The sequence below is a fragment of the Chelonia mydas genome, chromosome 4 (assembly GCF_015237465.2).
Source record: "Chelonia mydas isolate rCheMyd1 chromosome 4, rCheMyd1.pri.v2, whole genome shotgun sequence".
Classification (NCBI taxonomy): domain Eukaryota; kingdom Metazoa; phylum Chordata; order Testudines; family Cheloniidae; genus Chelonia; species Chelonia mydas.
In genome coordinates, this window is record NC_057852.1 from 90,508,032 (window position 1) to 90,529,121 (window position 21,090).

The following is a 21,090-nucleotide window of genomic DNA, read 5'->3' on the forward strand; positions in this document are numbered from 1 at the left end:
TTCTAATCGATCCAGGTTTGTTGTAGAAAGAGGACTTTTATACAAGGAAACTCTTTCTGGTGGACACCAGGAAGACTGGCATCCTCAGAGACAGTTGGTAGTTCCAACTAAATACCGGGCCAAGCTCTTGAGCTTAGCCCATGATCACCCTAGTGGCCATGCTGGGGTGAACAGGACCAAAGACCGTTTGGGGGGGTCATTCCACTGGGAGGGAATGGGCAAGGATGTTTCTACCTATGTCCAGTCTTGTGAGGTGTGCCAAAGAGTGGGAAAGCCCCAAGACCAGGTCAAAGCCCCTCTCCAGCCACTCCCCATCATTGAAGTTCCATTTCAGCGAGTAGCTGTGGATATTCTGGGTCCTTTTCCGAAAAAGACACCCAGAGGAAAGCAGTACATACTGACTTTCATGGATTTTGCCACCCGATGGCCGGAAGCAGTAGCTCTAAGCAACACCAGGGCTAAAAGTGTGTGCCAGGCACTAGCAGACATTTTTGCCAGGGTAGGTTGGCCCTCCGACATCCTCACAGATGCAGGGACTAATTTCCTGGCAGGAACTATGAAAAACCTTTGGGAAGCTCATGGGGTAAATCACTTGGTTGCCACTCCTTACCACCATCAAACAAATGGCATGGTGGAGAAGTTTAATGGAACTTTGGGGGCCATGATACGTAAATTCGTAAATGAGCACTCCAATGATTGGGACCTAGTGTTGCAGCAGTTGCTCTTTGCCTACAGAGCTGTACCACACCCCAGTTTAGGGTTTTCCCCATTTGAACTTGTATATGGCCGTGAGGTTAAGGGGCCATTGCAGTTGGTGAAGCAGCAATGGGAGGGATTTACACCTTCTCCAGGAACTAACATTCTGGACTTTGTAACCAACCTACAAAACACCCTCCGAACCTCTTTAGCCCTTGCTAAAGAAAACTTACAGGATGCTCAAAAAGAGCAAAAAGCCTGGTATGATAAACATGCCAGAGAGCGTTCCTTCAAAGTAGGGGACCAGGTCATGGTCTTAAAGGCGCTCCAGGCCCATAAAATGGAAGCGTCGTGGGAAGGGCCATTCACGGTCCAGGAGCGCCTGGGAGCTGTTAATTATCTCATAGCATTCCCCACCTCCAACCGAAAGCCTAAGGTGTACCATATTAATTCTCTAAAGCCCTTTTATTCCAGAGAATTAAAGGTTTGTCAGTTTACAGCCCAGGGAGGAGACGACGCTGAGTGGCCTGAAGGTGTCTACTACGAAGGGAAATGTGCTGGTGGTGTGGAAGAGGTGAACCTCTCCATGACCCTTGGGCGTATGCAGCGACAGCAGATCCAGGAGCTGTGCACTAGCTACGCGCCAACGTTCTCAGCCACCCCAGGACTGACTGAACGGGCATACCACTCCATTGACACAGGTAATGCTCGCCCAATTAGAGTCCAACCTTACCGGGTGTCTCCTCAAGCTAAAACTGCTATAGAACGGGAGATCCGGGATATGTTACAGATGGGTGTAATCCGCCCCTCTGAAAGTGCATGGGCATCTCCAGTGGTTCTAGTTCCCAAACCAGATGGGGAAATACGTTTTTGCGTGGACTACCGTAAGCTAAATGCTGTAACTCGCCCAGACAACTATCCAATGCCACGCACAGATGAACTATTAGAGAAACTGGGACGGGCCCAGTTCATCTCTACCTTGGACTTAACCAAGGGGTACTGGCAGGTACCGCTAGATGAATCTGCCAAGGAAAGGTCAGCCTTCACCACACATCTCGGGCTGTATGAATTTAATGTACTCCCTTTCGGGCTGCGAAATGCACCCGCCACCTTCCAAAGACTTGTAGATGGTCTCCTAGCAGGATTAGGAGAATATGCAGTCGCCTACCTTGACGATGTGGCCATATTTTCGGATTCCTGGGCAGACCACCTGGAACATCTACAAAAAGTCCTTGAGCGCATAAGGGAGGCAGGACTAACTGTTAAGGCTAAGAAGTGTCAAATAGGCCTAAACAGAGTGACTTACCTTGGACACCAGGTGGGTCAAGGAACTATCAGCCCCCTACAGGCCAAAGTGGATGCTATCCAAAAGTGGCCTGTCCCAAAGTCAAAGAAACAGGTTCAATCCTTCTTAGGCTTGGCCGGTTATTACAGACGATTTGTACCGCACTACAGCCAAATCGCCGCCCCACTGACAAACCTAACCAAAAAGAAACAGCCAAATGCGGTTCAGTGGACCGAAAAGTGTCAGAAGGCCTTTAACAAGCTTAAAGCGACACTCATGTCTGACCCTGTACTAAGGGCCCCAGACTTTGACAAACCGTTCCTAGTAACCACAGATGCGTCCGAGCGTGGTGTGGGAGCAGTTTTAATGCAGAAAGGACCTGATCAAGAATTCCACCCTGTAGTGTTCCTCAGCAAAAAACTGTCTGAGAGGGAAAGCAACTGGTCAATCACTGAAAAAGAATGTTACGCCATTGTCTACGCTCTGGAAAAGCTACGCCCATATGTTTGGGGACGGCGTTTCCACCTGCAAACCGACCATGCTGCACTGAAGTGGCTTCACACCGTCAAAGAAAATAACAAAAAACTTCTTCGGTGGAGTTTAGCTCTCCAAGATTTTGATTTCGACATCCAACACATCTCAGGAGCGTCTAACAAAGTGGCTGATGCACTCTCCCGTGAAAGTTTCCCAGACTCAACTGGTTAAAATCGTCCTTGAGATGTGGAGAATATTGTTAGTCTTTATGTACTTGGTAGCATATTTAGAGATGCATGTGTCTTATTAACTCTGTTTTCCTAGAGCTCCAGGAAGAAATCCCAGCCAGTGTTTCACCCTAGCTGAGATTTGGGGGGCGTGTCATAAATAGAAAGGGAAGGGTAAACCCCTTTAAAATCCCTCCTGGCCAGAGGAAATCTCCTCTCACCTGTAAAGGGTTAAGAAGCTAAAGGTAACCTCGCTGGCACCTGACCAAAATGACCAATGAGGAGACAAGATAATTTCAAAAGCTGGGAGGAGGGAGAGAAACAAAGGGTATGTGTGTCTGTCTATATTTTGTCTTTGCCGGGGATAGACCAGGAATGAAGCCTTAGAACTTTTAGTAAGTAATCTAGCTAGGTACGTGTTAGATTATGATTTCTTTAAATGGCTGAGAAAAGAATTGTGCTGAATAGAATAACTATTTCTGTCTGTGTATCTTTTTTGTAATTTAAGGTTTTTGCCTAGAGGGGTTCTCTATGTTTTGAATCTAATTACCCTGTAAGGTATCTACCATCCTGACTTTACAAGGGGGATCTTTTTTTTTTATTTCTATTTACTTCTATTTCTATTAAAAGTCTTTTTGTAAGAAAACTGAATGCTTTTTCATTGTTCTCAGATCCAAGGGTTTGGGTCTGTGGTCACCTATGCAAATTGGTGAGGCTTTTTACCAAACCTTGTCCAGGAAGTGGGGTGCAAGGTTTTGGGAAGTATTTTGGGGGGAAAGACGTGTCCAAACAGCTCTTCCCCAGTAACCAGTATTTGTTTGGTGGTGGTAGCGGCCAATCCAAGGACAAAAGGGTGGAATATTTTGTACCTTGGGGAAGTTTTGACCTAAGCTGGTAAAGATAAGCTTAGGAGGTTTTTCATGCAGGTCCCCACATCTGTACCCTAGAGTTCAGAGTGGGGGAGGAACCTTGACAGACCCCAATCCGATCTGGGGGTACTAATTAATGCTGAAGTGATCAGTGCGCTCGGTCAGCTCCTGGCTCTCAGTACTCTGTCACATACGCCTTATAGTGATAGACTCAAGGAGCTCAATCTATCAGAAAGAGTCTTTAGGAGTGACTTGATCACAATCTGTAAGTATCTGCATGGAGGACAGAAATTTGGAGGTCTTCCAGCCATTGGTTCTTATACCTTTGTAAACTAGATTGAAGTGGATGATAGTCAAATTTAGGCTAGAAGTAAGGTGCAACTTTTAAAACAATGCGGGTAATGAGCCATTGAAACAATTTACCAAGGGTTGTGATGGATTTGCCATCAATGGAAATTTTTAAGTCAAGAGTGGATGTTTTTCTATAAGATATACTGTGCATCCGATGAAGTGAGCTGTAGCTCACGAAAGCTTATGCTCAAATAAATTTGTTAGTCTCTAAGGTGCCACAAGTCCTCCTTTTCTTTTTGTAGTTCAAACAGGAATTAATTTAGGGAAGCCTTATGTCCTGTGTTATGCAGGAGAGCAAACCAGAGTCATTAGATGATCACAGTGGTCCTGTCTGGCCCTTCATAATCTAAGAACAGGGACAAATGCTCTTTCAAAGGGGAAAGGAATTTAAAAAATATATATGTAAAATATGTAAATTTACATACAGGCCAATCCTTTCTAAGCAGGGGTAATCGGGATGAGGGAGAGTATGTTTCAGTACAATACCTTCTGTATATGCCCCCTGTTACCTTGGTAATAAGTTTCCTTGTCTAATTACACGTCAGCTTCTAAGTTCATGTTGCTACTTCAAATGTGAGGAGCCTCCAACTTAGAGGATAACAATAGCATCCTCTGGCATGAAGTATAAAAATTGCAGCTTAACTTCTGTTACAAACCACCCTGTTTTCATGGATATAGTGTCACATACAAGAGTTTTCTGATTTAAACAAAACTTGTTTACGTGTAAAATTACACTGGATAGGCAATCAAAAATTTAGAATACAGAATGATGTTTTCCCCTTCTCATTTCTATGAAATGTATGAAGCCCTTTACGAAAGAAAGAGGAATCTGCAGTAAATTGGGTGTCATTAAAAAAAAAAATCTTATTCTACAAGGATTAAATGGCATTGCTCTTACTGAGAAGTCTTGTTATATATGTCTATCTTTCTTAACCTTAATGATGAATGTGATGTTACATACTTGTTGTGTGTACAACTTTTTAAAAAAGCACAAATGTGGAATAGTAGCACATTAGCAATAGCTGGTGGTTGTACTGGTTTATTAGGTAGCGAGACTAATGGTAAAAATAAGACACAAGCCTTAAAAATGTCTGTGGTGAAATCCCTGGCAAAACACTGATAGATGTCAGAGGCGGCCAAGATTTCAACCCTGAGTTCTATTCTTTGCTTTTGTCAGGCTCTCTTTCTGGCCTTGGGCAAGTTGCTTAACTTCTGTGCCTCCCATTTTCCTCTGTGTAAAATATGTGTTGTAATACTTAAGGGTTGTTGTGAACGTTAATATTATTAAAGTGATTTAGGGTTCCTTGACTGTAAGGTTTTATGAGTGTAAAGAATTTTGTTTAGTTTTAAGAATATTAAAACGTAATGTTTTATATTTTGTTTTGCTTTTGTAATAAAAAATTAAAAGTAAAATCCATTGTAGCCACAGGTAAGTGCATTGTGAATATTGTGGTTCACAAAATGCCTCTGATAACATATACAGATATGTAAAGCAGCAGGAGATGGCGGGAAAGAGGAGCTGGGGGAGAGAACTGTATTTAAGTCAGTAGAGGTACAGAAGTGTAAAATCAGTGTCTGTGTGATCAGAATAAACTACTTGGGGTGAGAGTACAGGAACCAAAGATGAAAAAGGAGGAGGGGAAGAGCACTATAGGAGGGAATAGGAAGACAGTGAGCAGAGAGGGACTTTCTCTTCCATTCTTTGCTTTGAATAATAGTGGCAAATAAGATGATCCTGTCTCTGTGTTTCATTTAGTTTGGGATTCTAAAACACAACGTGGTAACTTTGCCCAAGTTACAAAGGGGACAGGCAGCAAAGAAAGACCCTTCTCCATGTTGTTCTAATCCGTTTACTATTGTACTCATTACATGTATATTCACTGGACAAATTATGGAGCTAATTCTTTTTTAAATTGAAACCATTCTCTGGAGCTGCAATGGCGGGGGGGGGGGAGGAGAGGAACTGCAGAAGAGTACATCTGAACATTTTTGTGTTACTCTTTAAATCAATCAGCTGCTAGCACTTGCTGCAATATGATGAACAATGCAAAAACAGGCTATTTTTCAGTGGTTTTGGCAATTGCGACTGAGTTGTTCTGTTTAAATTATTTTAATAACTAGTTTGTCCTAACACTAGGACGCTAGGTTGTGCTAACAAAAAGTGACGTGACCTACTGAAACATATGTGAGTAAATTGGTCTCGTGCCATGAATAAACAATACATATTAGCAGATTCATTTTGAAAGATCAGGTATTGGTGACCCATGGGATATGTTTTTTTTTTCTCCCTCTACTCACTCCATTTTTCTCCTTTGCACTTCATTGAGTCATTCCCATGATTCACTACTTAACAACCTTCTTATAAATGAAAACAGACTCACATTTTATCTTATGATTAGCATTTCCTGTTAGTTTCTAGCAAACTCCAGTTGACATTTATTGCATGCCATAACTATTTCAAGTGCTTTATCCAGATTGAAGTAGCACTGGTGAAAGACAGGATTTACTCTTGGTGCCAGGCTGTTCACTGATAGAACATCCTTAATCTATAAAAGTCTAGTTTAAAATCTTGAGGAGCCTTTTGACATAGATTGGTAAAGCTATACATTCTGGGTGGAGTCCACTTTCCCAGGATGATGCCAGTTTGCTGGTATATCTATGGATTTTACAGCTGTAAGAGAACACTGTAAAAATGTAGTATTTCACTTTATGCAAAGTTGCCCCGGGGCAATGCCCCGTATAGCTTTATGTATGGCTGAAGGGATGGTATTTTGAGAGAGAGAGAATTCTTTTGCTGGTCATATAATTTTTAAAATCTGGTACATTTTTGCTGTGTGCACATTTGCCTCTGCTAGCTTTCCTGGTTAATTGTTTCATTAGCTTTTCAGCCATAAAGCATAGCACATAACTGTTCATTAGGAAAGCAGCACAGCGTACTCCAGTTTTCAGTAGCAAACATTACAGTTGCTTTTTTTTTCGTCCCGAAAATTTTCTAATCACAAAGACCCAGATCCTGAAAGTTCATTAGGCTCCTGACTTCTATTGATTTCACTGGAAGTAAGGAACCTAAATACCTTTGTGGATCTGGGCCAAAATCTCTCAAATCTGCTCAGTGTCGCCTCTGTCCCTCAAAGTTTTTACTCTTGGATGCTGTTGTTTTGTTTTGTTCCCTGTTTGGATATCAGGTAATATTTTAATCTCTCTTTAAGCGGGGAGAAAGAATACACTGTTCACCCTTAAAAATTTGCCAATTTTACCGTAAATAATTTACCCCAGATTTTGCAGTATTCTCTCTGTATAGGGAAATATAGGGCCTACTGCAAATACTTGATTTCTTTTATTTAGCATCTCTAGATATGTAAATTGAATTATCCTGTTGGCTATCCAAAACACTGAGAGGTATTGGTTGAAACCAGGAGTTTGGGTTGACCAGCCCACAGAACTGGAATGGAAAAGACTTTGCCTTCCTGGTTTTGGTTTTGGTTTCACACATTTTGAGATGACTGATGATATCTCTTTGAGGTTTGACTGTTTCAACATGCTCTGCATGAGGATGCACCTTAACATCATTTGGAATTGTTAAGTTCATGCCGCATATATTTACCTACTTATTAAACAGTGTTTAACCCGAGAAGCATGTTACATTAGTGATCCAAAATTCACATCAGATCCAGGATAGCTTCCAAATGGAATTTAAGAAGTTGCTTTTGACATAGAAAGCCCTAACTGGTTGGAGGCCCTGAAAGACAGCCACTCACTATGTATAATATTAGGGCAGTTGTGATCAGTGGAGGTGCCTGAGCTAATTGCTGTTTGGTTAAAATGGAAGGGGCTGCTCGCTGAGGAGTTTTCTTTGCAGAAATCCTAGGGTCTGGAGCTGACTTCCCCCTGCACCCTTGGTCTCATAGGCTTTGTCAACACAGCCGTGTAAGTCCAGGGTTAGTGGGACTCAAGTCAGCTGACCCGTGTCAGGGAACTCTGGGCTTGAATGTCTACCATGCATTTTAACCCTAGGTTAAGAATTTTCTAACCTGTGCTCAAACCTAAGGCTCTGGCGTCCACACTGCAGTGCATAGACCCAACTCTAAGTAAACGTATCCCAGAGTGCCTAGCGCCTCCTCCCATCCCCCAGTATCAACACTCTCACCCTAGGAATGTGTTGCCAGTGTGGGGAATCTCTACTGCCCTCCCTGTTTCCCAGCTGTGATGATGGTATTGATAGGACTCAGGTGTCCATAAGGAGCACATGAATAGATGACCACATAATTAGCTCCTCTCGTGGCTGTCTCAGTAGAATGACAGCAGCTTGAGAAGGCTTTATACTGAACTATCATCTAATCTGAGAATTGGACTCCACACCTCTAGGCTGAGTCACATTGGCAGGAAAATGCCCCTATTCTGAGGATAATTAGGACATCTGTCTCCAGGGCTGTCAAACTATTAAAGTGAAACTTTACAATTCTTAATGTTTAAGATGGAATGTTCAATGCAGGTGTGTTTGGTTGGTTTTTTATTAATTTTTTTCTGTTTGTTTTGAAGTTTGACATAAAATGAAGGCATCAGAGGAAAAACACTTCCCCCTCCCCAGCCTGGCTGCTGCCAGCTATGAAGTGGAGAAGTGAACCCCTGAGCTTAGGTTGCTGTGTGCTCCAGCACCCTCCAGGGATCCCTTATCCCTGCCCCTGCCACACCCTGGGAGGCAGGGATATGGGATCCCTGGGAGTCTATGGGGAAGTTTGGGGGCTGGTTCCCACTCACTGACCTCACAGTGCACACTGCCCAGGTGCCCCTTCAGATGCAGCCCCGGTGAGGGTAGGGGGGACCCAGGAGTAAGGAACAGAGAGTGGAGCAGGACCAGGCAGCTGCTCTATACAGGTGGGGAGTGGCTGGGGTGTTGGGAGTCATCCCTCTCACAGCTGTATTGAGCTGGGAGCTCTGCTGCACCCTTTCCTGCAGGCAGCCACTTGATCCCACCCTCTTTGGGCTGTGTGCACTGTGAGGGCAGTGAGTGGGAGCCAGCTCCAAAACTTCCCTGCACTGAGGAGGTACCAGGGCCACTGCTGCAGGAGGCTGCATGGAAGTTTTGGGGATGGCTCCCACTCGCCAGTGTGACAGTGCACGCAACCCCACGGAAGGCAGGCGGGTCCCAGGAGTAAGGGCCAGAGAGCAGAGTGGGAACCAAGCACCACCCTGCAGGGATGGGGAGTGGCAGGGCTCCCGGCTCAGCATGCCCAGGAGAGGGATGACCCTCCCCCAGCATCCCACTGCCTGGGAGCCTCCTCCCGCCTGTCAGCTCTGTTCCCTGCTTGGGGCAAACTCCACACAGCAGTGAGGAGGAGCTGGGGCAGGAAAGGGTAGCGCTCTCAGCCAGGCAGTAATGGTACTCGGACACTGGGTTGGCTGCCTGCAGCACTGCTCCTTTGCTGCCAGGCATTCTGGGATACATCTGGAGGACTTTCAGGACCCATGTGAAGCTGGGGCTGTTTGCACACAGGAAAGCAATAGGGCTCAGACCTTAGATCCCAGCTTATCATGGGCTTGAACTCTCCAGCCCTGCAGGGTCCTGGGACCCTGGGTATGAGCCCGAGGTTAGCACATTTGCAGTGTGGTTGTAAGTGGGGTTTGGCTTGAGCCTGGGCTCAGATCCAGGCTTATACCCATAGTGTCCATATTTGTTCACTGTCAGGGCATGCTGCACGGCTTATTTGCTTTGTCAGGCTTTTCAGGAAGGGGTAACATGAGGGATTGGGGATTGCTGCTTGTGGAGTATTATTGATGAGGCATTCTGAATTGTTAAGTGAATTATTTTTGAGAGCGTTGGCCTTGAGCAATCAAGTATTTTGCATTATGGATTCTTATTTCATTTTTTGTATTTTAAAATAGTTGTATACAGAGACCTAGAGCTTGGGTATTTGTTTCTTGGTACATCTGCAGAAAGAAAAATATCATCTGTGGTATCTCTACTGTTATTTACCCTTCTTGCTGTTTTTCTTTCTCAAGCAACCAGAATTTTGTCTGGAAATACTCATTGTAATTTGTGCAAATCTCCAGGCACATGGGAATATGGCAGGCCCCAGTCAGCTCTAAGACTTCACCACACTTGTCTTTTTTTGCTGTTTTAGCACATTAAAACAACCCTCAGTCCCACAACGTAAGCCAGTAAGAGTAAAGAAAATCACTGGGTCAAAAGCTATGAGAAATAGCTGAAAAAAATAGAGTTTTGTTTTAGTACAACAGTCAGCCATAAGTCTGGGTGGTTTTTTTTTTTGATTTGTTTTTTTAAAAAAAATCTGTTATTTAAGTAATAATATCTAGCTCTTATACAGCACTTTTCATCAGTAGATCTCAAAGCGCTTTACAAAAGGAGGTCATTATAATTATCCCCATTTTTCAAATGAGGCAACTGAAACACAGAGAGGGGATGTGACTGGCCCAAGGTCACACAGCAGGATAGCACCTGAGCTGGGAATAGAACCAGGGGTCAGCAATGTGTCCATACACGAACACAAGTGTCTGTGGTAAAAGTTTTGAGGTCTGTGGGGGTGCTCACCTGTCCGTGCTGTTGCTCGCAAAGGCACGGCCAGGCGGCTCTGCAGGCACGCTGCCTCTATCCCGCTTCCCCCAATGCTGACTCCATGGCTACCAACCCATTGGCCGGGAGCTGTGGCCAATGGGAGTTGCAGGGAATGGGGCAGCACGCAGAGCTGCCTGGCCGCGCCTCCCCATAGGAGCTGGAGCTGGGACATGCTGCTGCTTCCGGGAGCTGCTTGAGGTAGGCGCCGCCCGGAGCATAGACCCCTGACCCCCTCCTGTACCCAACCTCAGCCATGATCCCCCTGCTGCCCTCCGAACCCCTTGGTCTCATCCCAGAGCAGCCTTCTGCACCCCAGACTCCCCCAACTTCCTGCTCCAGCCCAGAGCCCCCTCCCACACCCTGAACCCCTCATTTCTGGCCCCACCCCAGAACCCACACCTCCAGCCCAGAGCCCGAACACCCCTTCGCACACACCAACCCCTGCCTCAGCCCAGAGCTCCCTCCGCCAATGTCCGTCACTAAGTCCGGTAATTTTGTCAAGTGTCTGTCGTGCAACATGGTGGGGGCTGACCCCTGAATAGAACCCAGGTCTCCCGATTTCCTGTCCTAGTCCTGTCCACTAGAGCACACTGCTGTAAAGGTAGACAAAGGGTGAGGGAAAAACATATAACATACAAGTAGAACATAGAAGTTCCATGTTTTGCTGTTTTAATGTATATACTTTTTGGTGGGTTTTCTAAATTTGATTATTTATGTTTAAATATAATATACTGTAGGCCCAGGGTGGGAGAGAAGGAAAGACAGCTGTTCTTCCAACTCTCACAATTTTGTCAGGAGCACTGCTGTATTTAGTGCTTTTCGTCCCTTCTGACCTTTAATGTCTATGTATAAAGCCCCAGCTCCTGGAGGCATATGTGTGTGTGAAAACCTCAGCTTACTTTCATTAAAAAAAAAAAAAAAAAAAAAAAGTTTCTAGCCTCGTGGTTGTGAAGAAAAGCAGGAAAATGTGAACTCTGAATTCTCAAAAACCAGAAGGCCAAAAAGACAGTCAAAATTCATTGGCCAAACCGGACAGTCTCTATGTAAAAGAATAAATGGACACAAATCAGACGTCAAGAATTATAACATAACATTCAAAAACCAGTCGGTGAACAGTTCAGCTTCTCTGGTCACTCGATTATAGACCTAAAAGTGGCAATATTTTAATAAAAAAACTTCAAAAACAGACTCCAACGAGAGACTGCTGAATTGGAATTAATTTGCAAACTGGACACCATTAAATTAGGCTTGAATAAAGACTGGGAGAGGATGTATCATTACACAAAGTAAAACTATTTCTCCATGTTTATTTTTCCCCCCTACTGTTCCTCACACTTTCTTGTCAACTGCTGGAAATGGCCCACCTTGATTATCACTACAAAAGTTTTTTTTCTCTCCTGCTGGTAATAGCTCACCTCACCTGATCACTTTCCTTGCAGTTTGTATGGTAACACCCATTGTTGCATGTTCTCTGTGTGTATAAAATCCCCTTACTGTATTTTCCACTGCATGCATTCGATGAAGTGAGCTGTAACTCACGAAAGCTTATGCTCGAATGAATTTGTTAGTCTCTAAGGTGCTACAAGTACTCCTTTTCTTTTTGGGGATACAGACTAACACGGCTGCTACTCTGAAACCTGTCAAACTTTATCTTCTTTAAAAAATAGATGATCTTAAGGCAATTTCCTGATATTTTGAGCCAGATTAATAATATTTGCAAATTTGGGGTTGGGAATAGAGAGTCTGAAAGGGATTAGCTAAAGGAATAAAAACAAAGAAAGGGAGGTAAGAGAAAGGGGGACAAAGAATGGAAGATCATAGGAGAGGGTGCTCCAGTGAAGAGACTGTGAGGATGGGGATTATTGGAGAAAATAGTCAATCAGCAGAGGAGAAAGAATGTTCAGAATAAAAATTGTGTAAAACCATCTGATAATGTACGCTCTAGATGGGTCCATAGATAACTGAGGCATAAGGGAGAAACAGACATGAGAAAAAGCAGTGGCAGGGAGTGGGGTGGGGGACAGTGGGAAAACATTCAGAGGAGGGCAGGGAGAGAGATGAGAGCCAACCAGGGCTACTCCTTCCCCCTCACCCTTGAAGCACCATTGTAAATTATCACTGTGGAAGATTCCCCATCATGCTATGTGTCGGGGACCCAGTTACAGCATGGTTTCATTGTGTAGTGTGAGGGGGATACAGCTAAGGTCCAGACAGAGTCTTGAGCAAATCACGTCCAAGGCTATACCATGGTTTGGGAAGTTGGTTAGGATCCCATGTATGCTGCAGAGTGTACAAGTGTTGTAACTAGAACAAGGGACAACTATGTAGGAACCTAACCCTCAGACTCATTTTAAAATGATAGTGTAGACAATGCCCTATAAGAGTGGTCTGAATAGGGTCAGTTAGTTACATTTTTGTATGATGATGATAACTAGAAAGGAATTTAAGCAGTAAACCCAAACAATCCAAGACTCATAAGTGTAAAGTAACACAGCAGTGCATTAATTCAAGGAAGTTGTGTTGAAGCGTACAGTTACTCTTGGAACCTCTGCTTTGTCTTGAATTCTAATCCTTGTATCAAAAAGGACTCCATTTTGTGTTACAAGAGATTAATATGGTGCTGCGCTGGCCATTATGACAGTGCACTCAGACCATCCTTGCAAGTGGAGTGACTTGTATTGCTTGTGGCTGCATCACAAGTGGGCTGGGTGGTCTCTGGAAGGAGCTGTCCCCCCAGGCCTCATTGGCCTGAGAGAGATGTAATAAGTGTCCTAGAAATGAGAAATGAAGAGACTCTTTAGGTCATCTAGTCAGTTCCTCTGTTGATGCAGGATCGTGCTGTGCAGGATATTTTTCTAGTACTTTATCAAGGCTAATTTTTAAATGTCTCAAGTGATGGGTCTCCTGCCATTTCCCTGGGGAGACTATTCCCCAATTTACTCCAAATTTTCTCTGCTATTTAGCTTGGATTGTCTTTCTCAGAGCACATTAATGGGATGAAATGCTTGCGCTCTCATTCGTACACACATAAAATATACACTCCCTCCCCCAACCCTGGTTAGCTGAGGGAGGTGTTTAATTTCCTTCCCATCCTCCACTTCTCCCCATGTCCCCTGCCAAATCCAAATTAGAGATTATGGGATTCTTGGGCTACTAATAGAGGGGCTTGGAAAGTACTCTCACCTGCACTGGAGGATGATATGGTGGACTTAACATAACCAGACCGTATCAGTGGAGAGAGCACAACACAGGTATCAACTCAATTATGAGTATTTCATAAAACAAAACTATTATTTCTGGCATACGGTAAACTTGTGGTACGGGTCTCTAGAGGAAAAATAGGAGGAAAAAATCTCCTGAGAGAAAACAGAAGGAAGCTATTTTAAAAAAACAAGCAAGCAAAAAACCAACCCAGTAAATCAAATATGCGTGGACTTAGCTTAAGGCAAGTTTGTTCCAGAGAAAACACTGGAGCCATTCATTATATAAAATACAGTATCTTGGGTGAGAGAGAATACTGATGAGGAAATGAATGCAGATGAGCCAAATAAAATACTAGGTGTCTTTTATTAAAAGCTAACTGTAAATAATTTTTATGTTCTGTAGATACCAAAAACGTAAGAACTGTTAAGATTTATTGCAGATTGTTCATTTCTTATATGTAAATATGAGGACAATAAACAAAGCCCCAAGATACGGTGCCCATTGTATCAAATCAGTACACCAGCTCCCAAATTTTAGGAATGTTTGCACCAAGATCCAGACCCAAACTCTGGAGTTCGAGCCTTTCTGTACTTCAGCTGCAGTATTTGAAAAACTTCAGAGTATTATAGATATTTCCGAAGTGAACAATAGTGGTTACATCTGGGCTGTCTTGTTTGTTTTAGTTTGTTAGTATCTGTGAAAATGTTGGTGTGTGACTTGTAGTGCCAGTTTGTAACAAGCTAATATGAGCTTTTAATATAGAATCACAGTAACCATTTTTAAAAGTTAACACTGAATACATCCGATGAAGTGAGCTGTAGCTCACAAAAGCTTATGCTCAAATAAATTTGTTAGTCTCTAAGGTGCCACAAGTACTCCTTTTCTTTTTGCGAATACAGACTTACACGGCTGCTACTCTGAAACCAGTCTATATACTGTCCACCTCATAGAAGTTACTACATATGAACACGCATTTTAAACTGTAAATGTTGCCTTAAACTTATTTCATTATGCAACAGATGTTTAGTGTAACCCTCTTGTTTTTTTTACAGTGATCCAGCTGCCAAAGCTCTCTGGGAGTCCTTAATGAATCTCAGACAAAAGGAAGCTGTGATGGAAGTTAGGAGACACCTAGTGGAGGCTGCAAGTAGAGAAAACTTGCCCATTAAGATGAACATGGGTAAGCATTATAATATACCCTTCACCAGGGGGCTATAATGTGGAATATTTCAGCATCCATACTTCCTTCAGTCCCAAGCATTTAAAGCAGTGGTGCCCAAACTTTTCCTCTCGTGCCCCGCCTTAACAGTAATGGCATGTGTCCATGCCCCCCGGGCCAGGAGTGGAATCAGCAGCCCGGGTGCCGGGAGCTGGCGGCCTAGGGCCAGGAGTGGAGCTGGGGCTGTAGTTGTGGCCAGGGGCTGGAGCTGGAGGTAGAGCCAGAGCGGAGCTGTGGGCAGAGCAGGGTTGGGTGGTGCTCCTTCCCTGCTCCCCTGCGCAGGCTGGCCTGTGCCCCACTGCGCCCTCCCAGATGTTTCTCCACACCCACCCTCAAGGGGGCACGTCCCATGGTTTGGAGACCACTAATTTAAAGTATTTACATTGTTCTCTAAATTCTTATCCCACCATAGTTAGTTGGCCTCTGGTGAACTTTGAGGCTGCATGAGAACAATTTCTGCTCAAGCATGATGCAGTTGTGTTTCTGGAGCTTGCTTTTTTTTTTTTTTTTTTTTTTTTTTAGATTCAAAAGCCTATAAAGTGGTAGAGTTACATGGAAGATGATAAATACACTGATGCAAGTGCTTAGTGTTGCCTCTTTCCTTTGTACTATGAAGTATGACAGTTTGGGGCATGTTTACAGAGAGTAGTCTGCTGAGCTTCTGTTCTCGACAAGCAGACAGTCTAGCTAGTAGCGGAACTGTTGGAATCTGTGCTGATCTCTCTCTTTCTCTTTTAACTAAGCTTTCTGTGAAGCAAGGCCACCTCACAAAAAGCTGAAAACAATATTTAATATGTTTTTAGAGTCAGAGTCCTTAGAAATATGCTAGCTGCGGGATATAAAGGTTTTACAGCTTTTTGAGTATGTTATTCTAATTGGACAAAAACAAAACAAAAATACATTGAAATTCAAGAAGTTAATGGTAGGCTTACGTATTTAAACAAGTCATGAAATACAAAAAAAAAAAAAATTAACGCACTCATCTTACCTATTATATTCTTTATGCACCTGATATACTTAAAGTCTACATTAATAGACTAGTAATCAGAAATACTGCATTTATGTTGAGATGCAATGTTAATATGCAAATATTAACATTCTCACTTCATGTGTAATTTATGTTTAACATTTTACTAACATACTTAGTTGTGTTTGTTTCTTGTTTGTTTTTGTTTTAAAGAAAAGAAAAAGAGATCAGGGAAAAATAGAACAGGTGAAGACAGCAAATGGAGGAGACTGATTTAAATCCTTTTCCAGTTCTTGGAGAGGTTGGGGAGCAACTAGAGATTCTTTACACACACCCCATTAATTCTGAACACATGGACATATTTTAGGGATGTTAAAGAAAACCTTCATGTCTTGAGGACTTCCTTAAAGATCCTGAAGATATGTAGGAGAAGCACCATTGGTAGCCATCTGACCTTTCTGTGGGAGGGGGAGGAAGGGCACTGGAATCTCCACCCTGTCTCTAGCCGGCCTAGGTAGGAAGGGGTTGGAACCTAGGTGGGGAGTTGGGGGGAACAGCTCCAGTGCGGAGGACAAGAGAAGATATTATCAGATCCTAGATCAAGGAGGTGAAGAGCTATGACAGTCCCCAAATCTTCCCCGAGGCTGGAGGGAAAGCACAGAATGAATGAAATATCTCAGGGCATATGATCAATACATTAGATACTAGTGAGACTATAAAGTGTTAGACCTGTGTCTTTGCATGGCTTTATGCTGTTGCTGGGTGTTTCAGTTATATAATAGGACTCTCCTGTTGTGTGTACCTGGCAGTGACACTTTTTTCAAATGTCTGATCGCTTCATTGTTTATATTCATATTTTCCAAAATGTTTACACTGAACCGTGTCTAAGGATGGATGTGATTTTTTTTTTTTTTTTCCGTTTTGATCTGACTAGAAGTTAAAACATTCCTGAACAACTTTTTAGTTTAAAAATGTGTGCTTTGCTTTTCAGTGAACTTAATGTATTTTGATCAGTGTGCTAATCAGAGATGGAAAAAACAGATCTCTTTCAATAGAAGTTGTTGGATGAGCCGTAATAACCATTGATGTATTTTTTTTTCTAATGTATCTTTTTTAGGGCCATGACACAGCTCTGCTGCAGCCAGATTTCCTGCTCCAAGACATCCTGACATGCAATGTGCCGTTAACACAAGTAGATGCAAATGAAGCAGCAAACCTGTTTACAAGGAAAATATGTAGATTTTTTTCCCTCAGTGTTTGTTTTTAAAAAGCAAAATTTGTATTTTTTTTTTACTCTCTTGTGTGTAAATCAAGAATAGAAAACACTGAATAGGGAATAACAACGGACTTGCTTTACCCCTAAGCTTTCATGAGCTACAGCTCTCTTCACGAAAGCTTATGCTCAAATAAATTTGTTAGTCTCTAAGGTGCCACAATTCCTCCTTTTCTTTTTGCGGATACAGACTAACACAGCTGCTACTCTGAACCCTTAAACAGAGTTACTGTTTTGTGAGTGTTGGTGATACCAACAGTACACTGCAGTCTTGGATGTTTTGAAAGAGTGGGAAGTTGACAAGTGTTGCAGGGCTGTTGTCACAAATCTACCTAGAAGAAAAAGGGTACAGTAAATTGGGAATATTTGCTTAAATAACCTCAAATGATGTGTGTGAGAGCATCCCCCAGGAAGACTTGTTCATTTTTGTGTGATAGAAAGTATTAATTTTTATAATGGATTTAATTTTTGCTTTTAAAAATGGTTTTGTGCTGCTTTGTATTGCTAATAAACCAATAACCCTCCATCCTGTGCTCCGTTCTCCATTCCCACGGTTTCAAATTAAGGGTCCAGTGCTGTAGACTCTTACTCAAGTGACCAGAAACTTCAATGAGACTAGCAGCAAGGAGAAGCATTTTCTGGATTTAGGCCAAAGTAGTGCCACAACAACTCTTCCTCCTTAAGGATTCGTGTTAAAAGTGATTTCTGTTGAGTCCATAGTATTTGCTTTTATTGTTTGGGGTTTTTTTTGTTTGTTTTGGCAGTGGAGGTGTGTGAAATGCTATTTGTGCTTGAAATACTGTTTGAAGCACAGATATAAATTACTATTATTTGTACATCTCTCATTTATTTTTTAAACTGTGCATTCATGAACCCATAACTAGAAGAGCAACAAAGAAAAGCTTTGGGACAGTCTTGCAAATGAAAAAAAGGAAGAAATAAGAAGCAAAAGCTAGAAATGAGGGCAGAAATATGTGTTTCTGGTTTTCTAGAAACCATAGCTTCTCATTGGCTAATAAATGCAGGAAGCTGCTCCTAATGTCAGGAACTAAAATTGTTCAATGATGCATAACTGTTGAATGAAACTTTAAAACTGTACTATGTCTTTTGAGTGTACAGTGCCAAATCTATCAAGCTACAGAACACTTAAAGCCCCTTAAGACAGCAAGAAATTAAGTAACATGTTGCCTATCAGTTGCTTCCTTTGCCTGGGACAAAACAATTCTAGCTACCTCTTTTCTGACAGATACCTTTATTTAGTCAAAAGGCCACCTGCTTCCAATATGATGGAGATATGGGGCAGTGCAGGCTGGAGAGAAGATGGAGGTGATTTGAGTCTCCACACCCTCTGCCTAGGTTAACTTTGCACTGTCACAGTTTGGGCTCTACAGATATTGGTATATTTCAGTGAATATTGCACTGTCTTCTGCTGCTTAGGAGTAGCACCTCGGTCCCTCCAATATTTAGAGGGAATGTTTTGAGGACTTTTAGGCCCTGCCTCATATTAAATATCATAGGCATCATTTTCCAACATGAAGAAAATCTCTAACACTTTTACTAAAGTCATCTGTCACAAGGTGAAAACTGTTTTTATGCTTGACATAAGGAGTGAAATGCATTTGGAAGCAAAGATTAAAATTCCAGTTGGTATTTCTGAGACCTCCTGTTGTGGGCAGCTGGCTGAAAAACTGCATCATGTTTGACAGTGGCAGCATGGGAGTCGTGTCTCAGAGTTTATAAACCATATTCTATCCTCCTGTAATATGTGTAAAGAAAGTAAAAAAAACTTCTGCTTCTTTCAGTGTACTAAAATATCCTTAACCACTCACTGCAATGAATCAAATCACTCTCCTGCCTTCCTCAATGTGTGTGTGGTGCATGTTTTTCACAGACAGACAAATACTAAGGACCAGCTTTTTCCTTTCTTTGATGGTCTTATGTAACAGGAGCAGAGCACCTGTCATAGGAGCACAGCTTATTCAGTGTGATACCCGTGTATCCTGCAGAGTGCTCAGCACCTCTGCGGGGTGTTGAAGAATGCATCTCTCACCCTGGGGTGGGAGGAGAGTGAGAGAGCTTATGATACCAGCTGTGGAAGGAGAAAAGTTGTCATTGTAACTGTTCTCCTCACATCTGCTGGCAGCTCCATTTCCTCCAGTCTTCAAGCTGCAAGGATGAACAGAGGGAGAGAATTCTGAGTAGCTGCCAGGAGAGATAGCAAGGGAACAGGTGCTCCTTGCCCTTCCAGCAGCCAACAGAGGGTTGTGAGTAAGACAGAAGTCTGATCTCACCACTTGGGCACTGCCTTTGAACCTCACTGGTGCTGGGATCCGTTTCCGTGGTCAGCCTTCACTAGTATGCAACTTTGAGTTTCATTTTAATATTTAAACCCAAATGAAGTTTTAAGCATTAACACACTCAATGAATGGTAAAGAGGAAGATAGGTTAGGAGAAGCCCAGGAAGCAGCAGCATCATTTTAAGGCTACATACAAATCACAATTCATAAATAAATGTGGAATTGTATTCATGCCTTATTAACCACTGAATATCTTCCTATTGGCTGTCAGGCAAACCCCTTCTTGCTAACCTTTCTGTGTTGCGCACCTACTGCATATCAGTTCCCTGGTATTGGGGCGCCTTGGGCATTGGTGGGACTCAGTTCCTGCTGTTCTCTGTCTGTGGCACACAATAGTGTAATCTGTGGGCTGTAATACTCTGGTCTAATTTCAGTTGTTTGGTTTATTGTGCAAGTGCTATGTGGTGTTGGTGTCTGGTTATATCCAGGAGGTCAGACTAGATTATCTGGTGATCCCTTCTGTGTGACTCGTATTGGAGAACTTTGGAAACTACTTTTCAGTTGCAGACATAGGGCCCCTGTACTGCCAATGTCCCAAATGATGTCGTTTTTCAGCAAAAGTTTCACCAGCTGCAGGAGACTCATTACTGTCCCTTTAAGCTTTCATTTAAAAATTTGTGGTGACTTTAACCTTCTGAACTCTCAAAACTGGACTGAGCTAAATGGATGGTGCCTTACTGTTAAGGGCTTGACTATGGTTCCATTACAAATCCCTAATTGTAGGGAATTATGATTCACCTGTACAAACTGCCTCCAGCTCTTCAGCTGAGTGAATTACAGTGGTTTGTTAGTTGAAAGGAGTGGAGGGGTAGGTTAAATCCCCCCTCTGAACTCATCCATTTTAACAGGACTGTAGGGACTAATGCTTTAGAGAAGTGGTGGTAAACAACTTTGAGGATATAATGCTGAGCTGAGTAGGCAAGGTGTGGAGTGTTGCTCTTAGGTTCTTTTAGGCTGTGTAACATTATTGCTGGCAAAACTATCATCAGATTTGATGAGAGAGCTTCTGGAACAGCTGGAGGCTGTTGTGAGAGGCCTGGATGTCAACGAAAGTGCAGCAGGATGGGGAGAGCAGCACAGGCTGAATTTTCTGGGAGCTAAGAAATAAATACAATTCCAAGGTGGCAAGATCTCCCTGGCGTCTACTGAGGAGGAATTTTGCTGAGAGTGTGCTGTTTTCTCCTCTGAATTCTTCAGTCAGCTTGTGCTGTGGTTTCCAGGTGAGGATAAGAGTTCTGTGGAGTGTGTGCCATTTTAAGATGGTTCCCCCCCCCCCACCCCCCCCGAAAGATGTCAAAAGGAAAATTGGCCTCTTTAAGCTGCTGGTAACAGCAACATGGTCACAGACACAAATGTGGTGCCATAATTTTACAATCTCAGTGTGAGATTCCTGTCCAGCTGACTTGCTAGAAAACACTTCAGAAATGTTTATCAAACATACTGGTGCTTCAAAGTAGCATCTGGATGAACTTGAAATAATTTTGTCAACGGAAAACTTGAGGGCCTGGGGAGCCATCTCAAAGAACTAGACAAAGAACTAAGACTAAACTCGAAGGCCTACTAGAGGCCAAAAGTATGAGTTGGCCTCCCTTCT

The 21,090-nt window shown here is 42.9% G+C and overlaps 1 protein-coding gene across 5 annotated transcripts in view; it reads left to right on the forward strand.

Moving 5' to 3' along the window:
• Nucleotides 1-21,090, forward strand: part of SCFD2 (sec1 family domain containing 2) — a 310,407-nt gene that overhangs the window by 39,416 nt on the left and 249,901 nt on the right. For all 5 annotated transcript variants that reach the window (XM_027833249.3, XM_037897789.2, XM_037897790.2 and 2 more), the window contains exon 3: nt 14,733-14,860. In XM_027833249.3, coding sequence (XP_027689050.2) covers nt 14,733-14,860 — 128 coding nt within the window. The remainder of the gene's footprint in view (nt 1-14,732; nt 14,861-21,090) is intronic.